Source organism: Manis javanica, chromosome 6 (assembly GCF_040802235.1).
Source record: "Manis javanica isolate MJ-LG chromosome 6, MJ_LKY, whole genome shotgun sequence".
Taxonomy (NCBI): domain Eukaryota; kingdom Metazoa; phylum Chordata; class Mammalia; order Pholidota; family Manidae; genus Manis; species Manis javanica.
The window spans coordinates 89,303,739-89,331,483 of record NC_133161.1 but is presented as its reverse complement, the minus strand read 5'-3'; the positions used below and the strand labels follow the sequence as shown (position 1 = coordinate 89,331,483).

At 45.8% G+C, this 27,745-nt stretch overlaps 1 protein-coding gene across 1 annotated transcript in view; it reads right to left on the bottom strand.

Moving 5' to 3' along the window:
- The window catches only part of CDHR3 (cadherin related family member 3), a 76,640-nt gene that overhangs the window by 31,223 nt on the left and 17,672 nt on the right, over window positions 1-27,745 (bottom strand). Inside the window, exons 4-8 of the mRNA XM_037003614.2 lie at window positions 24,696-24,793; window positions 15,012-15,106; window positions 14,142-14,246; window positions 4,878-5,026; window positions 2,809-2,998 (exon numbers count right to left, since the gene is read on the bottom strand). Coding sequence (XP_036859509.2) covers window positions 2,809-2,998; window positions 4,878-5,026; window positions 14,142-14,246; window positions 15,012-15,106; window positions 24,696-24,793 — 637 coding nt within the window. The remainder of the gene's footprint in view (window positions 1-2,808; window positions 2,999-4,877; window positions 5,027-14,141; window positions 14,247-15,011; window positions 15,107-24,695; window positions 24,794-27,745) is intronic.

Genomic DNA, 27,745 nt, shown 5'->3' with positions numbered 1-27,745 from the left:
ATTTACAACCAGAGCAGCACCTCTGGTGCTGTCGCGGGCCCCGAGCTCATTCATCCCCAGCCTGGGAAAGCCACTCTGGGCCCGCCTGAGAGCCTGTGCAACCCGCACCACCCACGGGGGCAGTGGGCCAGCACGCAGCCACCTGCTGCTCTCGCCTGCTGGGTGCTCACGCCCTCCCAACCTCCTCTACCCGCACCCCCCAGGCCAACTCTGCTACAGAGACCCCACCAAGAGCCCTGAAGAAGGAATAAAAATATTCACGGATGAATGCTGACTGCTGGCAGCACCAGTTCTGTTACTCGGTTCAGTTTGGTGGGAATGAGCAGGTAGGAATGGAGACAGGAGTAAGGTGGGAGGAGGGCAGGTGATGTGGTGTCCCTGAAAACATGCATGAGCCTGGAGTTTTGGGGTGAAGACCTCCACTTCCAGGACTGGAGAGGAAAGAGTCCCCTGCAGTCCCTCCTCATATCTTGGCTTTCATAGCATGGCTGCAAGTTACTCCCTCAGGAAGAGCCCAGAAGAGGGACTTAATGCCATGCATGGAGAGTTACCTTCAATAATAAATACAATTAGTCCAGTTACTGGTGGGCATTGACCTTCAGGGAAAATTTGGAGAGATTATCAAGAGCAGGACTCTGCATGGGCTTGCCTGGACAGTCTAGAATATGAAAATGTGATTTTTTCAGCTAATATGGAATGCAGTGTGCAAACTGTCATCGTGCATATCAGGGGACTCCAGACTACAGGAAGCCACAGTATGCACTTAGCAGAAATGCAGTGAGGGGAGAAAATTGATAAGGAACTTTGGAGACAGCATAGTCCTCTCTGGTCATTGATATCTGGAGTTCTTAACCTCAACCCCCATCCCACCTCTCAGGGAAGAAAGATAAGAAGAGCAGGAGTGCCTCAAAGGCCAGGACAGGGGGAGCGGGATCCCCCAGGGTGCACTGGAGCCACCCCATAGTGCTAGTGTAGATTTAGATTTTCAAAGAAGGACAAGTGGCTCTGCATATCATTTGCACTCTATCCCCAGGGCCCAGACTTCTCTCAACAGAGGTGGGTTCAATTATGCAGGTAATGGTGTGGAAGCCATGGTCCTAAGTACCCATAGCAACTGTACCCACCCATCCAACAGGCTCTGAAATTAGGGCTGGGAGAAGAACTTATCACATGGTCATGGCTATTGTTGACACAATCAGGGCCTCACCAGGAAGCAGATGTCAAATTAGGGTAATTCTAGGAGGGGGTTGGAAAAGGGACCAGTACAAATGCACACAGGACATACGGAAATCTCAAGGCATCATGCAATATCTCAGAGCTAGTAAGAGAGGTTTACCACCTCTAAACCTGGAGAAGCCAGTGGAGGGAGCAGTTCCTGAAATGGGAACCCAGGACGGACAGTGCTGTGTGCAGAGGGCTGCCGTAGAGAATGGAGACCTTCAGGGGAGGGAGGGCCTCATCCAGCTGACAGGGAGGCAGCTGGGGAGATAAATCTCCTGCTTCATGCTCCCCATCATTCCATGACTTCCCAGTGACCAACCAGATGCTTCAGGGAAGCGACTGACATCCCTACAGGTTAGCCTCCTGTGGCCAGAGCAAGGTGGGGAGGCTGGAGGCTGAATCTGAAGGAGCAAATGGGATGTGTCCAGAACAGGTTTAACTGTTTTGAAATCAGACTCAAGACTACACTGATTCTTAGTATAATGCTGGGCATGTCAGATGGAAAAGCAGAGAGACATTTGTAAGCATCATAAAGGAATTTCTATCTCTATTGCTTATCCCAGACAATTATCTAGGGTCTTCTGTCTTTTGCATGGCCATACTATGTACTGGGTCTGTGTCCAAAGTCACCTGGAGCTTAAAAGGTGAACTTGAAAAGCTTGTCAAAGATAAACTCAGAAGAAGACTCTCTCCAGAGGATGTCTGAAGTGAGATAGTGTGGCCTGGTGCTCAGCCTCGGTCCAGAGGCAGGGCGCTCTCTCAGCCAGGGTCAGGGCACAGGTGCCCTCCCTGCCCCAGGAGAAACTACACCCAGACTCTCAAGAAACTGGAACCAGCTATTAAGAAATCACAGAGATAAAGATAACCTGGGGAGTTAGTAATCTTGTGGCATTTAAACAAAATTGTTAGTTGAAAGTATTATTTTCAAAAAGGCGTACTAACCCAGAATCACAAGGGACTTTATTTAAAAATAACAGTGTCTAGATTGGGGGACAAAGAACAGGTCAAAATATGCAAAATAACTTGTTTCCCACTTGTATCTGCATTTTTTTCCCTTTAATGTTGTCTTCTGTTCACATGCAATTAAATTGTGTAAAGTGAATTAGATGCTTTAAGTAAACACTTGGTTTGATTTATTCGTATTACCTGTGGTGTGTTTCTCTGGGAGCTCCTAGTTACTAATCCGAAGTCTCAAGTATCTATTATAGCTGCTAACCAACAGCGCCGTCTTGCCACCAGTGGCAATAAATAAAGAAAAGGTACAGTCCAGAGAGGATCTAACAAGTCCCCATGGTACTTTTCACCAATGGAGATGAGTACATTACAGAAGAGAGCAAAATGAAAATATTTTTTAACAGAGTAAGAAAGTGGAGAAGGGAGACAACAACGAGGAAAGAAAATGAGAGGGGAGAGAAAAGGATGATGAAAGCCAAACCTATAAGCTACACTGGACACTTCAAACCCACTTATTTTATTGAGCCATGTCTCAAGTGCCTGTAAGTCTTCAGTTCCTCCTGAGAATAACCCAGAGAAGCCAAAGGGTGGGGGACCACCACAGGGGCAAAGTGTGCATCCTAATGTGAATACCTGAAGGTGAACGTGGAGCAGGCGGCAGGATTGTCATTAATGTCTTCCACAATGAAGGTTATCTGCACGCGATTCTCCTGACCCCCAAAGGGTCTATCCTTCACCAGGACTTCCAGAGAAATGGTGGGGTTTTGTCTTAATTCACCTGCATCTCGGTCCAGCCTGCGTGCCACTTGGATGGTACCAGTCACTAAGAAGGCAAAGGTTGGAATATGACTCTCTGAAGAGCAACGAAGAGTAAAGGCAGATGGAGACTTAGAGTGAATTTGAAAGGTGCATCCTGGTATGAAGACTGGCTCACCCAGAGAAGAACCTCTACACAAACACATTTTAAAAATGCATCTGAGTTCCTGCATTGGACATTGCCTGGAGTGTCTCACCTGACCCTTTTGGAATTTTGCTCCTCTAAATTCAGGGTTGGGCTCCAGCAGCAGTCCCTGCTGATGGTGGACTGGACTGGTAGACAGCTGACTCCAGCCTGACACACTGGGTTCCCTTCCTGTACAACTTGTAACTGAGAGACACAAGTCAGGTAAATAGTGGAGCCACAGCTAAGAGGCCAGGACTCCAGCTGCCGTGGTGGCTGGAGTGGTGCAGGCTCCTGCCCTTCCTGTGCCCTGACTATTCCACTCTTTCTCATGAAATACCCAGTAACCTGTTGATAGGTGTCCCTACCTCCTTTTTTCTTTTGTTGGTTTGATTTGCCTTAGTTTCTGTTACTTACAACCAGAGTCTTAGTAAATACGCTCAAAAAAAAAAAAACCAAAATCATTTTATTTGTTAAAAGCTGAGTTTGCAATACCAGAGTGAACAGAGCTCCAAACTATGGGTGTCCATCTATGTACTATCTGCAAACTGAGGTCCTTGATGACAGGACACTAGGAAGTTTTCAGACATAGAACATAGTTATTGCCTTTCCTGAGAATGGATATTTTTCACCCTAACGCCTACAAGGTAAATACCACATAGCCTTTCTAGGCTAGTGCAATGCTGGCCTCCCCAAAATCATTCTATAAAGTGATGTTCTTTCTGTTGATGAGATGGAGACTTAGGGGTGACATCCAGTGGTGGTGAAGAGGACAGCCTCTGGGGCCAGTGGCTTTGGTTTGTATCTGCTTCACGCCTACAAGCTGTGAGACCTTGGACAAGATGCTTGACCTGTCTGAGTCTCTCTCTAAGCCTCAGTTTCCTCATCTGTAAAATGTGGATTATGACAGCTCACTGGGCTGCTGTGCTGAGTACTTAAGCCAGAATGTGTGTGGATCACTCAGCACAGCGCCGGTAGGTACTAAGCCCCAGTAATACGGCTGTCACAGGAGGCGGAAACTCCTCTTCTCTGTAGCGAGATACATAGATGGGAAAAATAATTCCCATCAAACCAGCAGATTCATCTAGATTGGTGCAGTCCAGTCCAGTAACCTCTAGCAATGTGGCTATTTAGCATTTGAAATGTGGCTAGTCCAAACTGAGACCTGTGGAGAGTATCAAATACACATCAAACTTTCAAGACTTGATGCAATAAATGATCATGTAAAATACCTCATTAATAACTTAAAAATAGTGATCACATGTGAAAATGATAATATTTAGGGTAGGCTGGTTTAAATGAAATGCCTTACTAAAATCTATTTCACCTGTTTCTTTATACTTTTTAAAAATGTGGCCACTCAAGACTTTAAAATTATGTATGTGGCCTCCCACACTGTTTTGGACAGTGCTGGTATCAATTTTCTCTTCAAAAGGCTTTGGGGTACCCTCAGGATAGAGAACCCCACACATCCTGAGCTACCCCCTGCCTCAAAGGTGAAGAAGTGATACAGCTGTTGACATAGGGCCCTGTTCAGTTTCCCCCAACCCCTATGCCAGCTGCTTTTAATGCACCTATTACCCTGGTAACTTTCCACGCTCTAGGCAGAAAGGTATGACCCAGGCCAGGAGACAGATGAAATATTTGTAAAGCAATCCAAATGGCTGAACTAAATGATGCACATAGTGTGTGTGTGTGTGTGTGTGTGTGTGTGTGTGTGTGTGTGTGTGTGTGTGTGTGTGTGTGTGTGTGTGTGACTTACACTGATTGATCATGAAATAGCTGTTGACAGTAGTGATGCTGTAGAGGAGGAAGCTGGTAAAACCTCTATCATCAGGGTCCTCAGCTGTGATATTGGCCACAATGGTTCCTGGCCTCAGCTCCTCAGGAATCTTGTATGCTCGAATTGGGCTGGAACAGAAATACAGCAGACACAGCTGATTTTCAGGGGCATGAGGGGTTGGAGTTTGGGAGGTTGGGTATTTTGGTTAGTACTAAATACAGTGCTGAGCTCTTGACATTGCATCAACATGCTCAGAGGGCAAACTTGGCAGCTGAAAGGAGGGGAGACTGGCATTTGTTATTTCCAAAGATCATATCCCTGTGGCTACAGAGGAAGTGCCATGCTGTTACTGCAACGGTTTACATCAGCCACAGTCTCTGACACCACACACGCCTGGTGCCATTTCAGATCAGTCTCAGCATTAACATCTTTTAAAATAAGGACAGTTGGCCTATCAGCCATCTTCTCTCCTTCTAGTTCTTGTGCAAAAGCTCCCTGAATTATTTAAAAAATTCATCTGGACACACTGTCCAGAACTACAGATTCCTGACTCCCATCCTGTGGCTTCCACCAGAAGCTAAATAAATGTAAACCTTCTCTATTCCGGTGTCTCTGCTTACTTTTTATTTCACCCTTGTTTTTTCTTTGTTTTGTTTTGTTTCTGGCCTGAGGAGGCAGAACTTACATCCAGAACTTGTGTGTCTTTCTGAGTTGCATTAATCATGAGGTCAGCTCTTTGAACAGAGAAATGAGCCCCCCAGCAAAAGCCAAGGTCAGTGCACTAACCTCCAAGGATGACTTCTTACAAGATAACCCCATACTGCCAACTGACACATCTTCAGACCTCTGTGGCCTTTGGAAAAGGCCCATTCTAAAACATAGGTTCCAAGTTTAACTGCACAACGTGGGTAAACTGAATAATTTTGAATGCACCAAAGGAGACTTACTGCTTACAATAACCCTGCAGGGGGTACTTTTGCTAAGGGAAAGTCATTTCAGTGGGACCAGTAGTCACCTCTAATTTACCAGTTTCCTAAGTTTGGACTTTCCCATGTGGGATCTTGTTTACGTGGGAACTACTATGCCTCAGATCTAAATGATTACATTCATTTCGTGAGCTCAAAATGTTTCTGCAGTTCTGTCTCCTCATCACTATAGGGAAGTAGGACCAGAGGAAGGAGAGGGGAGGAGAGGAAACCTCAAGCCAGAGTCAGAAGCAGGTAGAGAAAGGCTGGACCCAGGCCCTCCCCAACCAGGGCCTCCTCCCTCGGTCATGGGCTTGTCCCCCTGCCCCATTCTTCAGGTGACATCCTGTAGGTACATTCCATCATCAGGGGACAGTAATCTTGGTCAGGCTGAGAGGCCACCCCACTGCTCTGAGCCTGTCCCCAGACAGCATCCCACTGAAATTGCCCTTTAATCCATTTACTTACCTGACATGTCCCCTTCTCAGGGAATCTGTGCTGCCTCTCACTGAAGGGTCCAGGAATAGACAAAGTAGGGTGGGGCCAAGGAGACAGAGGGGGTTGGGTCCAAAACTGGAGCTAGAGAAGAGGGGGAGGCAGCCCCAGGTCCCCAGGCTGGATGAAGCCCTGTCCGTTGTGTGAGGGCCCCATTTCTAACATGCTATATATATTTTTCAGTTACTTTGGGTGGGTTCTGTTAACTTCCAACAAGGAGCCCACTAAGACCCCACGCCTCACAGCCTTGTCCCTGCTCCTCCAGGAGAAGCCTCTGTATTTCTAACAGGCTCCCTGGGCATGCTAGATTCCAGGTCTGCTCTGGACCACTGGAGACCACCATTGTGTCACAACTAGGGAAGGGGGCTGCTATGGCATCACATGAGTAGTGGCCAGGGATGGGACTGAACATCCTACAGCACACAGGAGGGCCCCCCACAGGAAGCACCCAGCCCCAGATGGCAGTTGCACTTCCAGAGGCTCATCTGGTGCATACTGGGCACCCCAGGAAATCAGGTCCCCAGTAGGCGAAGGGTCAGGCTATCAGTAAATACACAGCTATTTGGGTACAACATTCTCTCCTTGGCTGACCTGATACCAAGCCTGGTAGAAGATCAAATTTTTAGTTTATTTGGTCTGAGGATCCAAGACCCACATATGAATGAAACATAAAGGTACTACCCTGGAGAGGAATTAAAGATGGTGGCATGAGAGGTTAGGCAGAGACCTCCTCCTAAAATCACACATAATATGAAAATATAATTAATACAACTAATCCTGAAAAAGCAACAGGAAAGAGGGCTGTGCCAGACTGCATATACCTGGAGAAAAGAGTAGACCTCATGGAACAGGATCACGTACCAAAGCCGTGACCTGGCAGGATCCAAGCCCTTCCACCACCCCAGGACACTTGCAGGAGGAAGGGAAATGAAATGGTGAGGGAGTGGAGGCCTGGGACTGCTAAACACCCAGCCCTGGAGATCTGCTCTGGGAGCAAGAACCTACATTGCATGGTGCTCTTGTGATTAGTGGGGTTGGAAAGCTAAGACAGGCAGAATACCTGGAGAGAGTGAGATTCCAGCTGCTTGTGGAAAACAGGGATCCACATCCAGCTGCTCTGGGCAGGGAGTCTGAGAGACTTCCTATCAGTGAGAGGGCTGCTAAAGGGGCAAGGATTGCACAGAGCTTACTGCTCAGGAGAAAGGACAGGTAGACAAAATTGTCTGGGTGCAGTCTGCCCAGAAGTTTGGGAACTTTCAGGAGCTTTAGGTGCTCCATCCCCCTGGCTAACTAGGCAGCTCCAAGGCCCCCCACCATGATACGCAGCCTGCTGCACCTTCCTCCCAGACAGCTTGCACCTGGCTTGCAAGTTGGCAACTCCTGCTCTGGTGTCAGGCCAGTCAGAGGGAAGCCAACTACAGCAGCTACAAATACAAAGCATAGAGGCTTACATCTGTATGTTTGGCCTACTGGTTCAGGCCGTGGAGACAGGCATAGCAGCCAGGAGGCAGGAAACAGCTCTCTCCTCCCCTCAGGCACCAACACCACTCCCCTGCAACCCCCGACATTGCTCCAGGGGCTGAGTAGCTCCAGAGAGTAGAGTTTCTGGGCACTAGAGGGTGCCATATACAAATATGAAACATCAAAGGATCCAAGCCCTTCCCCATCCCAGCTCACCCACAGGAGGATAAGAAACGGTATGAACCTGGTTCAAAATAAAATACCACAAACACCAGAAAAAGGATCAAGTGAGACTGAACTAATCAATCTTCCTGAAAGAGATTTCAAAATAAAAATAATAAACATGCCCCTTGAGGTACAGAAAAATATTCAAGAACTCAGGAATGAATTTAGGGTGGTAATCCAATTGTTAAGGAACTTAATGGAGGGTTTTAAAAGCAGATTAGGTACAGTGGAGGAGACCATAAATAAAACAGAAATTAGAGAAGAGGAATACAAAGTATCTGAGGTAGAGAGAGAGAAAATGATCTCTAGGAATGAAAGAATATTGAGAGAACTGTGTGACCAATCTAAAAGTAACAATATCCATATTATAGTGGTACCAGAAGAAGAAGAGAGAGAAAAAGGGATAGAAAGTGTCTTTGAGGAGGTAATTACTGAAAAATTCCCCATCTGGGGAAGGAGATAGTCTCTCTGGCCATGGAGATCCACAGAGCTCCCAACACAAGAGACCCAAGGAAGACAACACCAAGACATATAATAATTAAAATGGCAAAGATTGAGGATAAAGACAGACTTTTAAAAGCAGCCAGAGAGAGAAATAAGATCACATACAAAGGAAAACCCATCAGGCTATCATCAGACTGCTCAGCAGAAACCTTACAGGCCAGAAGGGAGTGGCATGATATATTTAATTCAATGAAGCAGAAGAGCCTCAAACCAAGAATACTCTATCTGGAAAGATTATCATTTAAATTTGAAGGAGGGATTAAACAATTTCCAGATAAGCAAAAGCTGAGAGAATTTACCTCCCGCAAACCATCTCTACAGTGTATTTTGAGGGATGGCTATAGATGGAAGTGTTCCTTAGGCTAAGTAACTGTCACCAGAGGTAATAAAACCACAGTAAAGAAAGTAGAAGAGTTAATTACTAAACAAATGCAAAATTAAATCAACTACACCCAAAGTCAATCAAGGAACAGACAAAGAGAACAGAATATGATACCTAATATATAAAGAATGGAGGAGAAAAAAAAAGAACCTTTAGATTGTGTTTGTAATAGCATACTGACTGAGTTAAGTTAGACTCTAAGATTGTGTTTGTAATAGTATACTAAGTGAGTTAAAGTTAGACTCTTAGATAGTAAGGAAGTTACCCTTGAACCTTTGGTAACCACGAATCTAAAGCCTGCAATGGCAATAAGTACATACCTACTGATTATCACCCTAAATGTAAATTATCTGAATGCACCAATCAAAAGACATAGAGTCACTGAATGGATAAAAAAACAAGACCTGTCTATATGCTGCCTGCAAGAGACTCACTTCAAACCCAGACATAAACAGACTAATAGTGAAGGGATGGGAAAAGATATTTCATTCAACTAATAGAGAGAAAAAAGCAGGCATTTGCAGTACTTGTATCAGACAAAATAGACTTCAAAACATAGAAAATCACAAGAGACAAAGACGGACATTACATAATGATAAAGTGGTCAATCCAACAAGTAGATATAACCATTATAAATATCTATGCAACCAACACAGGAGCACCAATGTATGTGAAACAAATACTAACAGAATTAAAAGGGGAAATAAAATGCAATTCATTTATTCTAGGAGACTTCAACACTTCACTCACTCCAAAGGACAGATCCACCAGACAGAAAATAAGTAAGAAGACAGAAGTACTGAACAACACATTAGAACAGATGGACCTAACAGACATCTACAAAACTGTACACCCAAAAGCAGCAGGATACACATTCTTCTCAAGCACACATGGAACATTTTCAAGAAAAGATCATATATTAGGCCAGAAAAAGAGCCTTGGTAAATTCAAAAAGATTGAAATTGTACCAACCAGCTTCTCAGACCACAAAGGTATGAAACTAGAAATAAATTACACACAAAAAATGAAAAATCCCAAAAACGCATCGAGGCTTCACAACATGCTCCTAAATAACCAATGGATCAATGACCAAATAAAAACAGAGGTCAAACAATATAGAGAGACAAATGACAACAATAATTCAACACTGCAAAATCTGTGGGATGCAGCAAAGGCTGTGCTAGGAGGGAAGTATATTGCAATACAGGCCTACCTCAGGAAAGAAGAACAATCCCAAATGAACAGTCTAAACTCACAATTAACGAAACTAGTAAAAGAAGAACAAATGAGGCCCAAAGTCAGTAGAACGAGGGACATAAAAAAGATTAGAGCAGAAATAAATAAAATTGAGAAGAATAAAACAATAAAAAGAATCAAAGAAAGAAGGAACTGGTTCTTCAAGAAAATAAACAAAATAGATAAACCCCTAGCCAGACTTATCAGGAAAAAAAGAGAGTCTATACACATAAACAGAATCAGAAATGAGAAAGGAAAAATCACTATGGACACCACAAAAACTTATTAGAGAATACTATGAAAAATTAATTATATGCTAACAAACTGGATAATCTAGAAGAAATGGACAACTTTCTAGAAAAATACAACCTTCCAAGGCTAACCCAGAAAGAAACAGAAAATCTGAATAGACCCATTATCAACAATGAAATTGAATTGGTAATCAAAAAACTACCTAAGAACAAAATACCTAGATGAGATGGCTTCACTGCTGAATTTTATCAAACATTTAGTGAAGACCTAATACCCATCCTCCTTAAAGCTTTCCAAAAAGTGGAAGAAGAGGGAATACTACCAAACTCATTCTATGAGGCCAGCATCATTATAATACCAAAATCAGGCAAAGACACCACAAAAAAAGAAAATTACAGACCATTATCTCTGATGAACATAGATGCAAAAATACTCAACAAAATATTAGCAAACCGAATTCAAAAATACATTAAAAAGATCATCCATGATTATCAAGTAGGATTTATTCTGAGGATGCAAGGATGGTACCATATTAGAAAATCCATCAACATCATCCACCACATCAACAAAAAGGAGGACAAAAGCCACACGATCATCTCCATAGATGCTGAAAAAGCATTTGACAAAATTCAACATCCATTCATGATAAAAACTCTCAGCAAAATGGGAATAGAGGGCAAGTACCTCAACATAATAAAGGCCATATATGATAAACCCACAGCCAACATTATACTTAATAGCGAGAAGCTGAAAGATTTTCCCTTAAGATTGGGAACAAGGCAAGTATGCCCACTCTCTCCACTTCTATTCAACATGGTTCTGGAGGTCGTAGCCATGGCAATCAGACAACACAAAGAAATAAAAGCCTTCCAGATTGGTAAAGAAGAAGTTAAACTGTCCCTGTTTGCAGATGACATGATATTTAAAGCCTAAAGAATCCACTCCAAAACTACTAGATCTAATATTTGAATTCAGCAAAGTTGTAGGATACAAAATTAATACACAGAAATCTGTTGCATTCCTATACACTAACGATGAACTAGCAGAAAGAGAAATAAGGAAAACAATTCCATTCACAAATGCATCAGAAAGAATAAAATACCTAGGAATAAACCTAACCAAGGAAGTGAAAGACCTATACTCTGAAAACTACAAGACACTCATGAGAGAAATTAAAGAAGATACCAATAAATGGAAACACATCCCGTGCTCATGGATAGGAAGAATTAATACTGTCAAAATGGCCATCCCGCCTAAAGCAATCTACAGATTCAATGCAATCCCTATCAAAATACCAACAGCATTCTTCAACGAACTAGAGCAAATAGTTCTGAAATTCACATAGAACCACAAAAGACCTTGAATTGCCAAAGCAATCCTGAGCAGAAAGAATAAAGCTGTGGGGTTTATGCTCCCTGACTTCAAGCTCTACTACAAAGCCACAGTAATCAAGACAGTTTGGTGCTGGCACAAGAACAGACCCATAGACCAAGGGAACAGCCTAAAGAGCCCAGGTCAATTAATACATGATAAAGGAGCCATGGACATACAATGGGCAGAAGTGGGGTTAGGGATGATCTAGCTGCCCAACTCTGAACTGAAATGCTCTGCAAAAATAGAAGGCATTGCATTTGCTATGCTGGGTGTGAATATGAGTAGTGTACTTTTATAATAAAGTGCTCAACTTAAATAATAGCAGAATCCTAGAGTGTATGTAAGAGTTCATAAAGCATTCAGAGGTCTATCACCACCCAGGGATAAAATGGTGAGAGATTTTTCAACAGCGGAAATCATACTTGCTTCGGTTATATGAACTGCGGGATCTTAATAGTAAATAGTAGGACCAAATAGTAACTATGGAGGAGTTGTTTCCACATTTTACTTTTCTATTTCACACTCAAACTCAGTATACTTAGTTCAGTTTGAAGGTTTAATTTTGTTAATCCCAAATTAAGTAATTTATGGTTAGTCCTAGCACTGATTTGTAGGGAAGGAAGGATCATGATTCAAGGGAACTCTGAAAGCCCTCAGACTCAGCACCTAGCTTGAAACTGAGCCAACTATCCAAACCGGAAGGCTGAGATTCGAGGCTGACTGAGTGCATGGCCTGGGCCAAGTCAGGGTAGCCATATCCTATCCCAGATCCCTGCAGAGAACAGGCTTTCCAAGACTCACACCTACCAACATCCATAGAGTGCTGAACTCAGACTGAATTTAAAAAAAAAAACATTAGACAGTCACATAGGTCATGCTCTCTGACTAGGATGGAGACTAACAGGTTCATTTCTGAAACCAAACATGAGAAGCAGGGTTCTGGATGGATCTGTGGGAGCCCCACCCACCAACCAAGGTCACATTCTCTTTCTGCAGAGGCCAATTGCTTTTACTTTGGAAGATGCAATCCAAACCAGATGATCTACAAGTTCTGCCCCTTGGGAGAACTTATTTTCCCCACTCACCTGCCCCCACCTCACAGGCCGTGGGTATGGGGAGGGCACTGCAGAGCACATGTGCTCCCACCCCACAGCCATTGCCTTCTCTGGGGGTTACTGATAAATCCGAATTGCTGTGTTGGCCAGTACTTGAGTCCAAATTGAGGCTGGCCTGTCACAGCTATTTATAAACCGCCCGTACTCTGTTCCTAGAGGAACCATCAGCAGAAATGTACCATGTCATCCTTCTGAGCTTACCCTGGCCACAGGCGTTGACGGAAAGCATTACACACGAGAGTATCTGCTGGCACCCAGCTACGAGGCTGTAGACCGTGTTAACATCCAGCATTTCAGAACTGTGGTTTTGTCGAGGACAGCAGGTTAGCCTGTGACTGGGGTAGGCTTAATTCCTCTGAGTCTCAGAATTCTTTAGCAAGTATTCTGCAGAGTTCTGGGCTCAGTGGCTTTTTGTTGGTGGAGCCTCCTGAGCTGAATTTATGCATAGCCGTCACTGCCCTGATATGGTCAAGCCCCAGGCAGGTAGTTTTGCCAGTTTCCTGTGGCTGGCTCCCAGGCTCACCTCAGGACTGGGGCAAACAATGCCTTGGGACCAGGAAGCCAGGCTGTTTGCCAAGGTCTTCAGCATCCCATCTCCCCCTTTTAAGCTCCCATCTGTGACAGGCTTGGACCTCCCTTTATGCCTGGCTGGTGCCGGGCACCTTCCCACAGGCTGCCTCCCCCCGGTCGCCTTCCCTTCCTCACCTCTGCAGGCTGCAGGAGCTGCTGGCTGCAGCCTGGTGTCTTCTGTGGATCCACCACAGCAGGAAGAAACTTAGAGCACCCAGCTGTGGGCAGGCCCCTAACTACCTAGAAAATAGCCCTCCCCTCAGCTAGAGAGGATGGTAGTTTAAGAGTGGGCTTTACGGAGTCCTGACTGATGGTGTGTGCTCTAGGAGTCTGCCGTCATGGGTGTTGGGCACTCTGTTAGAGAAGTACCTGCCTGATACCTACCTTCTTCAGCACCCAGTGGCAAGCTGCACACCAAGGGCATAAGTCTAGCCCTCTCTCTGCCCTACCACATCCATAATCTGGGTGCATGTGAATGTGGGGGTGCAGGGCAGGGGAGCAAAGGTGGAAGATGGAAGTCCACAGGCCCAGGTAAAGGACACTGAAGGCATCGGGCCTCCTCTTTTCCTCCAGGCCAAGGTTAAGGGCATCCTTCTGTCCCTCTGTCTGTATTAAATGTGTCTGAGGAGGCCCCGCCTCCCACAGGCTACACCCTCGGGCCTACCTGGTGAAGCGAGGGGTTTCATCATTGATGTTCACAATGTTCACCTGGAGCTCTGTGGAGGCTTTGAGCCCTTCGCTGTCTCTCACTTCGGCAATGAGATGATAACTGCAAGGGCAACACCACAAGTGAGGGAATCAAACTTGGGTTTGATTGACACCACCGCAGAACAGGCTAGCAAAAGGTGAGGTGTGGGGAGAGTCTGTCCCCTTTCAGCCAGCTCTCCACACTGCACATCAGGCCTGCTAGTTCCCCCTTCTTTCCTGTCTCGAAAACCTGCTTACTCATTTCTCACCCTAGGGTATTGTTCATGCCACCATCCCGCCCAGCAGCTGCTCGCACTATGTCTTCACTGCTCCTCAACGGTGTCCTCAAATCGTGGTATTACAGCCCACATGAGGAAACTGAGGCACCCACAGAATAGGTAACTATCCCTGGTTGTACACCCAGGGCAGAGCCGAGAGCCAAACCTGGGTCAACCCAAGGCCTGTGTGTTTTCATCCTCAAAGCCCGGCTTCACCTCACACTACCCTGGTAGAGGCCTGCTCATCTCCACCTGCTTCCGTGTTAGCACACAGCTCTGATGGCTACCTCTGCCCAGCCAGGAGGGCATCTGAGGAAATATTTCAGAGGCTTTGAATGCTCACTCACCACCTTCATTCTTGTTTCTAGAAACGAAGGTTTTGGATGCAGAAGGAAGCCTTCCAGATAATTGCCTTATTCCCTATTCCTCTTTGGGCCCACTATCCTCTGAATTTAGCAGTAAGGCAGCAAAATGCTCCAGGCCTGCCTAGCCGCCCTCAGGCTGTACTATGCCTGCTCCTTGACCTTCAGATCAACTGTACTTCAAACAAGGTCATTAGTAATGCCCACCTGCTGTGTCCTGCTTCAAAGTCAAATTCTGTGGTAGAGAAGAGGGTCCCATTAGCAGACATTCTAAAGTTCTTTGAGGGATTAGTCAGGAAATACTGAAAAGCAAGGAAAAAGAATGTAACCCGAAGCTCTCATGCATTTTCCCCTGGTGGACAAGTTTGCTTTTCCCATTTCATATTCTTGAACCATGGGATGCCCTGATACATCAGGATGAGGCCCAAATGGGAAATTCTCAGACTTAATGGTTCCTGAATCAAGAAACTTCTGGATCAGTCAGTCTGAGCCTCTGACCCTTATGGGCCACATCTGAGCAGCTGGGTGCTGGCCCCTGCTGCGGTTATGGACTGCATACAAAAGGCCCCCATTTGGTATCCTGCCTCTGAATCCAGCTCCGTACACCATCACTGTACCCTCAGCTCTGTTTATCAGGACAACTTCTGGCTTTGACTCTATGTCTTGGCTCTAACCAATGCTGTTTAAACACAGCTACCATGCATTAGGTAATAGGACAACACTAAAGGAAATATGATCTGATCTGTACCCTTAAAATAGCTCCTGGCATAGTGGGCTACAAAAATGTTCACAAGCATTATTCATGAAAATGATGGAAGAGAAAAGGGGAGGGACAAGTTTGAGAGAATGAAATTTAGCAGGCCTAGGGGCCAAGTCGGAAGCTGGCTTGGAGATACAGAAGGGCTGTTTGAAAATCTGATCTCAGGTTTATGGCCACTGGTCAAATTTTCCCGCGTCTCAGGTACTGAGAGTCTGTCCTCCTTGGCTCCCAGGGCCCAGCCCAGCTTTCTTAGTGGCTCAGCACCACGTGCTTTGCCAGGAGCACAGACTTATTGGCATGGCCCACCGAGGGCCAGCCCAGTGTGTCCAGCCTCTGTACTAGCCATGGGTGCCGTCAGGATTGCCTCCTTGCTCCGGTGAGGGTGTCCGTGAAGCAGGGGGCAGGCCTGGATCTGAAGAGCTGGATCCAAATTCAGGTCCTCACCACATGATCTAGGACAAGTCCCTTCCCCGCCTGTGACTTAGAGATGATACCACCCACTGTTCCTGTGTATTGTTGTGAGATCAAATCCAAGTGCACACTGCAAAACATGAAGGGCCACAGCAACGCTTGGGGCCTACGTGTGTATGCCCACTTGTTCTGAAGGGCTGTAGGGTAAGAAGCTTCAATATTTCCTACTAGGACGGGCATGGTCTATCCTTGAGGCCCTATATCTCTGGATCAGTCAAGGTTTTGGAACAAAGCCACACCCGTCAAGTCTAGAATCAAAGGAAACACCAGCCAAGGTTACCAACCCAGCCACTTGCTGTGTTGTGATCACAGCTGAGCTCCTCATAGAAGAGTGAATGCACAGAAATATGGATTCAAAGTCTCCTTTGGGGCCAATGCATAGTTTTTAAACCATTCTTTAAAGTGTTTTCTTTCTGTCTATTATTTAATAACATTTTTCTAGTTGTAATGAGCATATTTTTTACATAAAAATTGGGACAGACTGAAAAACATAAAAAAGAAACTCAAGATTAGTCATCTGAAAATCTCATCATTTTCCTGAACAGCCTTCTTTCTTTTCTATGCGAACATACACCCTCCAAAAACATGAGATGATGTTCTATTCAAAATGACAATATCTTGTTCTTTTCATTTATAGCTTGAGTATCTCCCCATATTCTTAAATCTTACTGTATAGACTGCTTGGTTAATGATGGCATGGCATTCCACTGTAAGAGTTTATTTCACTAAGTCTTTCTTGCTGGTCACTTAGGTGGTTCGTACCCATTTAAAGAGGAAATATTTTGGTAATGCTAAGAAGCACCCTTCTCCCAGCCCCCTAAATTGATTAAGCCTTTTGGGCACCCAAAGGCATGATGCTTAAGTCCCAAGCCCCTCACCAACACTGCAGCTCATTACCTGGGCCGCAGCTGCCTGCCCATGAGCAGTTCTGTGTCTTTGAGCAGAAATTTTCCTTCAAGGAATCCTCACATAACCATAGATCAGAAGCCCAAGCTGGATGTGATGGAATGGCAGGTAGGGGCATTTACTGTATGTGCTTTAATCCAGATGCCATTCCACATGTGTTTTGAAATGCCCTAGGAGATAGGTCCCCAGTTCTGACTGGTCCCAAACAGTAGAAGGGCTTAGGATATGGCCTGCTCTCCAAAAACTAAGGTCAACTGTGGGAATGTACAGAGAAGATGTGAAAGAGATGCTCTGAGAGGGATAAACACAGGACATGATGGGAACAGAGAAGGCAGACTCTTGACGCATGTGGGCTATAAGGGTCACCAACTGGGGCCCTTGAGTCAAGTTTGGTGGCTCTGGAGCCAGACTGCTGAATCTGAAGCCTACTTCTCCCACTTTCCAGCTGTGAGAGCAACAAGGATTAATAATAATAATGCCCCATCATGTAAAGAGCCCCCAGTATACGCCAACTATTACTGTCTGGTTAGAATGTAAGATCCATGAGAGAAAGGGCTTCTTTTTCTTCACTGCTATATCCCCAGTGCCTACCACATAATAGATGCTTGAAAAATATTTGTCAATTACTAAATATTGAGATTTTCTTCTGGTCTCTCTCCCATCTGAGAAGTATTCCCACCTTAAAGAATTTAAAAACAAAACCAAAAAGGCAAAACAACAACCAAAATCTTGTCAAACTTTAAAAAAATCTGTTTTGATTTGGTAATGCTAGACTTGGGTAGGAAATCTCCAATTCTGCCTACAGTCTCAGCAAGAAAGAAAAAAGACAGAGCACTAGGTAGAAAGAGTAGAAAGCTGTAGAACTGGGAACATGGAGAATTTCTGTTTAATTTTTATTAAGAGGCTAATTTCCTGGAATCCTGATTTTTTTTTTCTTTTAGCACCAGGCTAATTTCCTTTATCCCTGAACCTATGAGCTTGTGTTAATGGAAATAGAAGTTTCTTACTTAGCAAGGAGATAATATCCATAGACTAAAAATATTGTGTCATGTGGCCATTTGCCAGCAACTCAGTAAAGCTTTCTGTAAAACCTGGCAATCTCTCCCCCTTTCAAAGGCTTGTTTAATCAAAGCTGCTCCCTTGATATTTATTCTTGGAAAACAGAAATTAAATAGAATGAAAAGCAACTGCAGTCCCTCTCTGCTCCAGTACTGGCTAAGAAGAGTCCTGAGTAATCAGATCAATTCGTTAACAAATGCTTGTTAGACAAGCTCTCCAGTTTCCCCCGCTGGGAATATCCTTTACCACCACCCCAGGTTTCTCTCCTTGCAGCCCCTTGGCCGCTCCGCTTCCCTCAGGGACACAAAGCTTTGGTGTGGAAGACAACCACGCCCACGCTTCCTGCCCATTCACCCTGTATTGTGCCACTGGTGTTGGGAGAAAGGAGGGTGAGAGGGACCTGGCCCAGTTTCCTGAAATGGCAGGCTCCCCAGGGAGGGCCAGCCACCTCCGGGTACCCCCACCCCCACCTGTCACAGCTGCAGTCACAGGTGAATCCTGATCCAACCCGTGGCGGTTTGTGGCCATCAGTTGTTTTCAGGCCTTAGAGAGAATCAGGTAACAAGAATTCAGCCTCCATCTCTAAGAACACAGCAGTCAACTTGCAGGGGCCGAGTGTGCAGAGGAAGGAAGGACCCTTATTCCCCCCAAGTCTGGGAGGGCAATGACCCTACAAGTCCCTGAAAACATGCCCCCAAACCAGATGGCCAATAGGTCATGGCATCATCTTTCCACTGTGTTGTGACATATTACAAATATGATTTCACATTCCTAATATATTTTTCAGTATAAGCTGAATATTTCATACAAGCCTCAATTCCTCTCTTTTCCCCATCCCAGCTCAGAGCTGGGAGGTCGGGGAGAAGAGTGGGAGCAAAAGGTGTCTAGGAGGAAAAAAACTACCATAAAACCCACTGCAAACCTTTAACTGGGTTTGGCTTGTGCTGTATTGTTATGGGAGAGCTAAGTGGCTTCTAGGCAGGAATTGAATGTCTTTAAGAAGAGCCACGTTTATAAAGGCAAACGCTACAGATACATAATCTGTTACTGAGAAAGCTGTGGATCCTATCCTCTCATACACTGCCATCCTTCTTCCATAATCAGCCTGGGTCCCCGTTCTTTGATTCAGGCTTCAGGGACCTTAAGGAGGATGACCCTCATCTAGTCACAAAAGTGTTTCTCCCAATATATGAACAGGCATCAGTGGTGATACATTTGGAGTGGGAAGTGTTTAATACCACTCTTTGTTCCTTTCTGGAGCAGTTTAACAAGAACCTGGAGTAGAATGCATTTTGCAGGCACTTCTGGTGGTGATACAGCATCGCTGAATGAGTTGTGTGTGTGCGTGTGTGTGTGTGTTTGTGTTGGAAATGGAGGCACATGGGGAACGGGAAGGGGGGCTGTCACTCAGAAAGGGGTGGCACCAAAGACAGACTTGGCCAGTACAGGGTAAAAGGGATGAGCAGAAGTTGGTCAAGAGAGCTCGGTTCTCAGTAGAGTTACCCAGCCCAGGCAAGGGCATTAGTTCCTTCCCTTATCAGGAAATAAGGGGCTGCTCTGCTGGACCTGAAAAGTCCCATCCTGCCAGGATGTGCACGTAAGGATCACTTTATTCCCAGTAAGAGCCATAGGCACAACTCGATGCCACTCCACAGAGCCTTGAGCAAGATGGAGGTGAAGAATTGCTTCCCCTGATACAGTAGCAAGGTTATTGCTCTTGTAATTTAATCCTTTGTCTGCCCTAGTGAAGACAAAGCACATTTTACTTTATGCAAAAGTCCTTCCCTAATGGAAAGGCCAAGACAAAGCCCCTTAAGGAGGAATTGCTGCACTAGATCACTTAGCCTCCAGCTGTGAAACTGATTAAGGTCCTTAGAGTCTCCAAGGAGGCTCTAGGCAGTCACTGTGGCCATTTCCAAGCAGAGGGGGTGGAGGGACTGTGGGAGTTGGATGGGAGAGGGTGGGTCTCACAGAGCCTCCTTCAGGAGGTGGAAAAAGGGCAGGAGGAGGGAGGGAGGGAGCTGAGAAGAAATGCCAGTAATACAATTATTCACATACAGACTGTCCTATGCACAGTTAAATTCTAAGCCTGTTACTGATGCCCACCACTGAGCATGCTCCACCCGCACCCCATTGCAACACAGAAGGTGCCCAGGGAGGGGCTGGTGCTGGATCTAAGCCTGTGCCTGCAGGCACAGGAGCCAGTAGCCATGGCCCCTGTGATGACTGAGCATGTATGCAATGTGGCTGGTCTGCAAGGAGAGGAGCTGGAAGTATAAAATACACAAGTCCGAAGACTTACTATGAAAAAAAGGATGTAAAATATTTTCATTAACTCTTTTTATGTGGTTACATGTTGAAGTGATAATCATTCAGATATTTTGAGTTAAATTAAATTAAACAATTTCACCTGTTTCATTTATTCTTTTAATGGGACTACTAGAACATTTAAACTCACACTTGCAGCATTCATTTCTGGCTCACAGTCCAGCTCTGTTGGGCCATTGCTGGTCCAAACAATGTACAACCACATGCTCTTTAAATGTCTTTAAAAAGGAGGGAGGGCCAGTGAAATAAGTCAGATGGAGAAAGACGAGTACCAAATGATTTCACTCATCTGTGGAGTATAAGAACAAAGCAAAAACTGAAGGAACAAAACAGCAGCAGACTCACAGAACCCAAGAATGGACTAACAGTTACCAAAGGGAAAGGGACTGGGGAGGGTGGGTGGGAAGGGAGAGATAAGGGGACTAAGGGGCATTGTGATTAGCACACATAAAGTACAGGGGGGCATGGGGAAGGCAGTATAGCCTAGTGAGGTACTAGACTTTGGGTTGCTGACCTAATTTCCACCCCAAACATGGGGTGGTGGAGAAGACAAGTAGTGACTCTATAGCATCTTACTGATGGACAGTGACTGTAATGGGATATGTGGTGGGAACTTGATAGTGGGAGGAATCTAGTAACCACAATGTTGCTCATGTAATTATATATTACTGATATCAAAATAAAATTTAAGAAAAGGAGAGAGCAAGTACCAGTGGTTTCTGTGTTAGCTCCAATTTTATGTTATCTGGGTGTGGATAAAATGAGAGTTCCTGTGGCCAGGATTCTCACCTGACCCTGGTTGACTAGCTCACTGCACACCTGTAGGCAATACATGGCTGTTGACTCTATAAAAAGAGCTCCACCCAGTGCTCTGGGCATGACCCTGTGGCAGGGCTGCAAGGCTGCAGGAGAGCAGAGCAGAGGCTGGAGTGGTGGCAGCACCAAGGAGAGAGGCCCAGAGGACAGCTGTGTGGGACGACTGTGCAGGCAGAGAGGCCCAGAGGATGGCTGTGAGGGATGACTGTGCAGGCAGAGGGGCCCAGAGGCAGAGACCTGCTTACTGCCTGCAGACTCGCTCTGAGTGAACGGGACTTTAGTGACTGACCTGCCACCTGGAAATAAAGTTAGGTATAACCCTTTCACCCCAAGAACGTTTTGCTGTCATTTCTTTGGTCACACTGAATCCACAGTGAACTTGCCTGGGGCTGAAACCCACTGGCAAGACACTGGGACATGTTTTTACTTCATTGTGCTGGGTAAGGGTGGTAGGATTCACCCTTTAAAAGGAGTCAGGCTGTCAGGAGGCATATGAGTGCTATTTTTGAATTCATCTTTCCTGCTTTGGTTGCTGCCACCAGTGGAATGACTGCGGGAACCCCCGGTGAGGTGACAGGTGCAAACCAAGTTGAGGAGTCTTCATGCACATGCTTTGGGGTTTACTAAGGTCTGTGCTTGTTTGTCCAGTTCAGTGGCTCTGGAAGGGAGGAATGCATCAGCCTCACTTGGGAAGTTGTGTTCTGGTTCAACATTTTGAAGCCAGGTCCAGGAATCTGCATATTTTAACACAGCCTGTGTATATTCCCATGCCCATACTCTGAGAAACACTAAAAAAACAGTGTTTCCAGCTTTTCTGACCAGAAGGTTCATCTAGCTTGCCAGGCCCATCTCAGACCCACATAGAATGCAAAACTCAAAGAGAGGACCTGGGAAGTGTGGGAAACAGTGTGTTAAAGCAACATTTCTCCACCCTGGCTGCACAGGAGATAACCCCCCTTTAACAGCCTACTGCCCGTGCCATATCCCAGGCCAACCACAGTGGACTCCTAGGGAGTGGGACCCAGATATCTGTGCATCTTAAAGTTCCTCTGGTGGTTTCAATTTACAGCTAAGGCTGAGAAGCACAGGTCTGGTCAATAGCAAATGAACCCATCATCTCCTTTCTCCTGTACAGAGCAAAATATGTCATTTAGTATCCCCAGGAGTCCAGAATAAACTGCCTAAGTACAAAGGCCATACTATGTTGCTTCCTAAGCTGTCATTACCTTTTTCTAGTCTGAGAAATGTTCCCTCTAGATTGTGTTCACTGCTCCTGCAGGCTGGCTGTTGACTTTTGGTGCAGCTGTTAGCTCCAGCACAGGTGCTAAATGTTTCATTAACCCTTTCTGCTGCAATTTGAGTACCCCCTCCCCAGACAACTCCTAAACTCACTGCAGAAGCCAGTTGCAGCCACCCCGTTTCAAGTTCCAAGCTCCTGTAGCTGCTTTCAGACTTCTCTTGAAGGCACTACATTTTCTTTTATGGAGGCAACACCTGCTGCACTGGCACCCCACCTGGGCTGCTTCCCTTCATCTGAAAGGGTAACTACCTTATCAAGGAGGTGTTTTCAAAAGGGCTGTAATCTTGTTCATTTGGCCAGATACATATAAATGGAGATTTCAAAGTAAATAATTTCCTTTCACTTTGTCCCCATTGCATCTTGCACAAACTTTAAAGTCATTATCTTATAGAATTATAATTATTTGGTATATGTATGAATGTTTCCCATTCAGACCATAAACTTCTTCAGATACAAAGATGTGTCTTACTCATCTCTGTTTTCAAAGTATCTCATAGAAAGCCTGGCATATAGTGACCGGATTCCTGGTAAATGTTGAAAAGAACTAAATGTATAAGTGAGGTACTACACTTTGGGTTGCTGACCTAATCTCCATCCCAAATCCCTTTCCCCTGGTACCATGAAGCAACATGTCCTAGGACAGCATTCTGGCCCCTGAGCAGTAAGCAGAATTCCTTTGGGTAGGCCTTCCGGAAGGGTCTTTGTTTGCCCACCAAAAACAGAACAGACTGGGCTGGCCTGCCCCCTTCACTCAGTACCCTTCCTGTTATCTTGTTTTCTTTTTTTTCCTTCCTGCCTAGAACTTGGAGGTAAAACCTGGAGGTGCAGCAGCCCTCTTGTAATCATGGGACAAATAAAAAAGGACAAAGCCAACATGCTCTGGATGGAAGAGCAGAAAGAGAGGAAGAGCTCAGGTTTCTAATGGCAGCAGTTGCTGCATGCCTGCCTCTGGACTTCTTGTTATGGGAGAAAAAAAATCACATATCTGCCACTGTGGCTTTCTGTTATTGTCAGACAAACACTTTCATAATTGTCATAACAAGTATGTTATTGGTAAGGATGCATTTAAAGCACCTTCTATTGCTTTTAACACATAGTAGGAATCCATTAAGTGCTTCCATCATCATTCTTTTTTCATGCAAATAGAATCACAAATGAATAAATGGTTTTCTGGGTTTTTTTTTTTGACAGATGGATCATTTAATAATAACAGACCATTCCCTAACTTAAGATGTGTTCAATAATCTTAAACAACTTTGACCCTATAAACCATATTACACTGGTCTTGGATTTATTCCCAAGGCTTACCTCCTCCCGTTAGAAAAAGTAGTCCTGCTGAAGCCACAAATCCTGCAGCAAACAGCAGGAACAGCCTCCTGGTGTTACCAATGCCCTGAGTGTCATACTTCAAGTAGTCCCTTTTCTGTAAGGCGGGGTTTGCAGAGTCTTCCCTGCCCCAAGGTTAGTCGGGAGGCATTAGCTTTGTTTTTTTCTCTGCAAACTGAGCCATCCAGCTGCTGGGTGCAGGAAGCCTCCTTGGTGGATAGAGCTAGGACCTGAGGCATCCCTGTGCAGGGATTAGCAGAGAAGCATCTTCCCCTGAGGGTTGGTGGTTATAAGCGCCCCTCTGGCCACTCCATTAAGGAAACTGATTTAAAAGGGAGAGAGGAGAGATCAGCCATCTCAGCCGGAACCATGAAGGCATCTCTTCAGGACCCAGTCTCCTACTTTTCTCTATGGAATTCCTTCTTGTTTTGGGGATTCCTGGGACTCTGTTTTAATTTTTTTAAACTTGGTTCCAAGCAGGTTGGCTTCATCTCTTGGAAAGAAGTGTTAATGCCTGCCTTTGGGGTATGCATTTTATGCTTATTTTAAAAATAATATAGCTGGATTTTCATCACCTTAAAATTTAAAAATATTGAGAAGTGTCAATGTGCTGGACACTGTGCCAAGCAGCTTTACATGCATTATCTACCTACAATCCCTGTACAGTGGGAGGTGCTATTATTCTTTCATTTTACAGAAGAAGAAATCAAAGCTCAGAGAGGTCAAGAACTTGTCCAAAATCACAGGGAGCCATGAATCCAAGCTGGGCATCTGTCTCCAGAGCCCCCTTACCCATTCCAGCCTCCCCTGTACTCCACGTTTGGCAGCGGACAACATATTCCTCCCATTGCCTCTGCTCAAACTGGTGCTGGCGAGACTCCAGGCAACACAGACAAGCCCCTTGTTGGTTTAACCAGAGACTTACGCTGAGGGGTATGTTTCGGCTTGTGTCTTCTGGGTCGAAGGCCTCAGCCTGGTAAATGAAGCCAGGATTTGCTCCTTCCACTACGTAGAGGTATAGACCTATATCAGAGTCCAAGGTGCAATATGAAACATTTTATTAGAACACTTATTAAATGAGGGATTCCAAACCCAGGGCGGCAGTGCAGGCAAAGGGAACTGAGCGGATTGGCATTGTGGGAAAAAGGAAAGCAACAATAAATAATAAGGCCATGATAAGGCCACTGGCCAACCTGCTCGGAGGGCTTGTTCATGGGAATTAATAAAGTGCTGCAGTTGGCCAAGCCAGTGTGAAGTCTTCACGTTTCCTCCCTTGAGAGGTGACCAAGAGTTTGGTGGGAGAGAAGGGATGACAAGGCAGAGGGTTGGAAAGTCATCCCTGGGTAGGAGCCTCCACCGTGAGGCTGCTCCACGTTCCAGATCCACTGTAACGTGCAAATACCTCCTCAAGCCAGCTAAGGTCAGCCCTTGAAGGGCACTTGGCATCTCAGCAGAAATGAGTTGCTGATACGAGAGGCCGTCTAGTGGAACAGAAAGGTGGATGGAACAGGAGAAGAGGGATCCGGAGGCCCAGAAAGGGGATTGACAATTGATTTCATCTGCTTGAGAGGGCAGTTGGGCAGCAGGGAGCAGGCAGGGCCCCTGACACCGCCAGACTGCCTGAGGGCTGCCTTGCTCTGCTCTGGCATCTCTCGCTCTGAGAATCTCTTTCTGAGAGATGACTGATGACTGCAAACGTAAACATGCACTCACTCCTTTGAGCGCTGTGCTGAGGACTTAGCCTCTGTGTTCTCCTTTACTCTTCCTAACAGAAGAGTACTGCACAAATGAAGTTTGTAATTGTCTCCACTTAGCGAATGAGGAGACAGGCTCAGGGAAGTTACGGCATTGTCTCAGCTACAAAGTCATAGAATCAGAATTCAAACCCAGGCTCACAGCCCAGCTCCAGCTTGCAGTCGCTTTGATCACTGTTCGTGCTTCCTTACAAGTAAAAACCATTTCCTGGGTTCTCCCTCTGTGCCAAACACTGATCCCCACATCCGGCACACAGCAGCTCCCTCAACACAAACCCTGCTCTTGTAGTTGCCTGCATCTCAGTGGGAAAACACAGAGAGTAGACAAAATGAGTAAAATTTCTGAGTGTTCCTGGGGAAAATAAGGAAAGCAGTGCTGTGAGTGGGGTTGTACTGTACATGGAGTGGTTATGGAAGGCTTGCTGACACTGGAGTCAAGATTCTAAAAGAAATGAGGAGCACAGTGGTTTGGGGGAAGGGGCAGAGGACATGGCGAGCACCAAGATGCCACGGTGGGGTCAGGCCCGGGGCATTGACAGGTGGGCGACGGGGCCAGGCCTGCTGCTGCGGTGGAGGGCGTGGGGGCACCGGCTTGCCAGGCCTGGTGGGCTGCAAGGAGACTGGCTCTCCTTCAGAGGGAGATAGGAAGTTCTTGTAGGGCTTTAAGCAGGGGACTGCCTTGATTTACCGGACTTTAACAGGCTCCCTCTGGCTGCTATATGGAGAACAGACTGGAGGGGGAGGCAGAGCAGGGAAGCCAGGGCGGGCCATTGCACTAGCCCAGGTGAGCCCTGGCTGGTGGCTTGGACATGGTGGCAGCACTGGGGACGCGAGGGAGGGGTTGATTCTGCACAGATTGAGACATTGGCAAGATTTCCTAATGGATTTGATGTTGGGTGTGAGAGAGAGGAGTCAGGGGTAGTGAAGCTTTGACCTAAGCAACAGGCAACTGGAAGGATGGAGTGGCTCTTAACTACAACGGGAAGACAGGAGAAGCAGGTTTGGGTGGGGATGGTGGCGGTCAGAGCTGGAGTGGGAGCAAGAGCTCAGTTATGAGCATGCTAAGTTTGAGATGTCATTCAGACACCAATTCCAGCGTGTAGTAGTTTCTCCTACACCACCAAGCAATTCTCTGACACCAGCTGGGTGTCTTGCAATTCAACTTCTTTCTGACAGTATATACCTGGGGATAGCATCAGATCCCACGGGTTAAGGGCTCAGTCCCACAAGACACCCCCACCCCCACTTCAGACACCAACTCCAAGTCCAGATTATCTGTTACCCGTGCTTCTGACCCACCAGCTATAGATCTGAGGGTCCCACAATCCCCTCTCTGAGTTCAACTAATTTGCTAGATGGGAATCACAGAACTCAGGGAAATGTCTTACTAGTAGTGGTTTGTTACAAAAGGATATAACTCAGGAACAGCCAGGTGGAATAGATGCATAAGGCAAGGAATGGAGAAGGGGCACAGAGCTTCCATGCTCTCTGACCATCCCTAAATCTCCACCTGTTCACCAACCCTGAAGCTCTCTGAACCCCATCCTTTTAAGTTTTTAATGGAGGCTTCATTACCTAAGCATGACTGATTAAATCCTTGGCCATTGGTGACTGAACTTAATCGCCACCTGTTCTCCCCTCCACAGAGGCAGGATAGGATAGGGGATGGGACCAAACATTCCAACCCTCTAATCACATGACTGGCACCACCACAAACCAGCCACCCACCCCCATCCCCAGGTGACCAAGGGGCTTTCCAAAATCACATCATTAACACAGCAAAAGATATCTTTATTGCTCTCATCACTTTGGAAAACCTTAGGGTTTTAGGAGCTCTGTGCTGGGTTGGGTTGAAGACCAAATATGTATTTCTTATTATCAATCACAGTATCACGTATTAATATCATAAAGTCTGTTAGATATCCAAGTAGAGATGCTGGGTAAGACAGTTGGATATTTGAGTCAGGAGGTCAGAGGAGAACCTGGACTAACATGAAAGATGTGATGGCTGTCAGTATGGCTGGAGGTCAAAGCCAAGAGCAGGCCAAGCGACCCTATGCTCCAGCCCCTTGTGCTGTCGCTGCTCAGTAGCTGATCCCTGATGTGGACTGCTTTCACGGGGTCATGTTCATCCTGGGAAGGATGATCAAGTCAATCAATGACTGCAGTACCCTGTGAAGAGCCTACGACGGGCTCGGGCCAGGTTCCTCCAGAATGATCC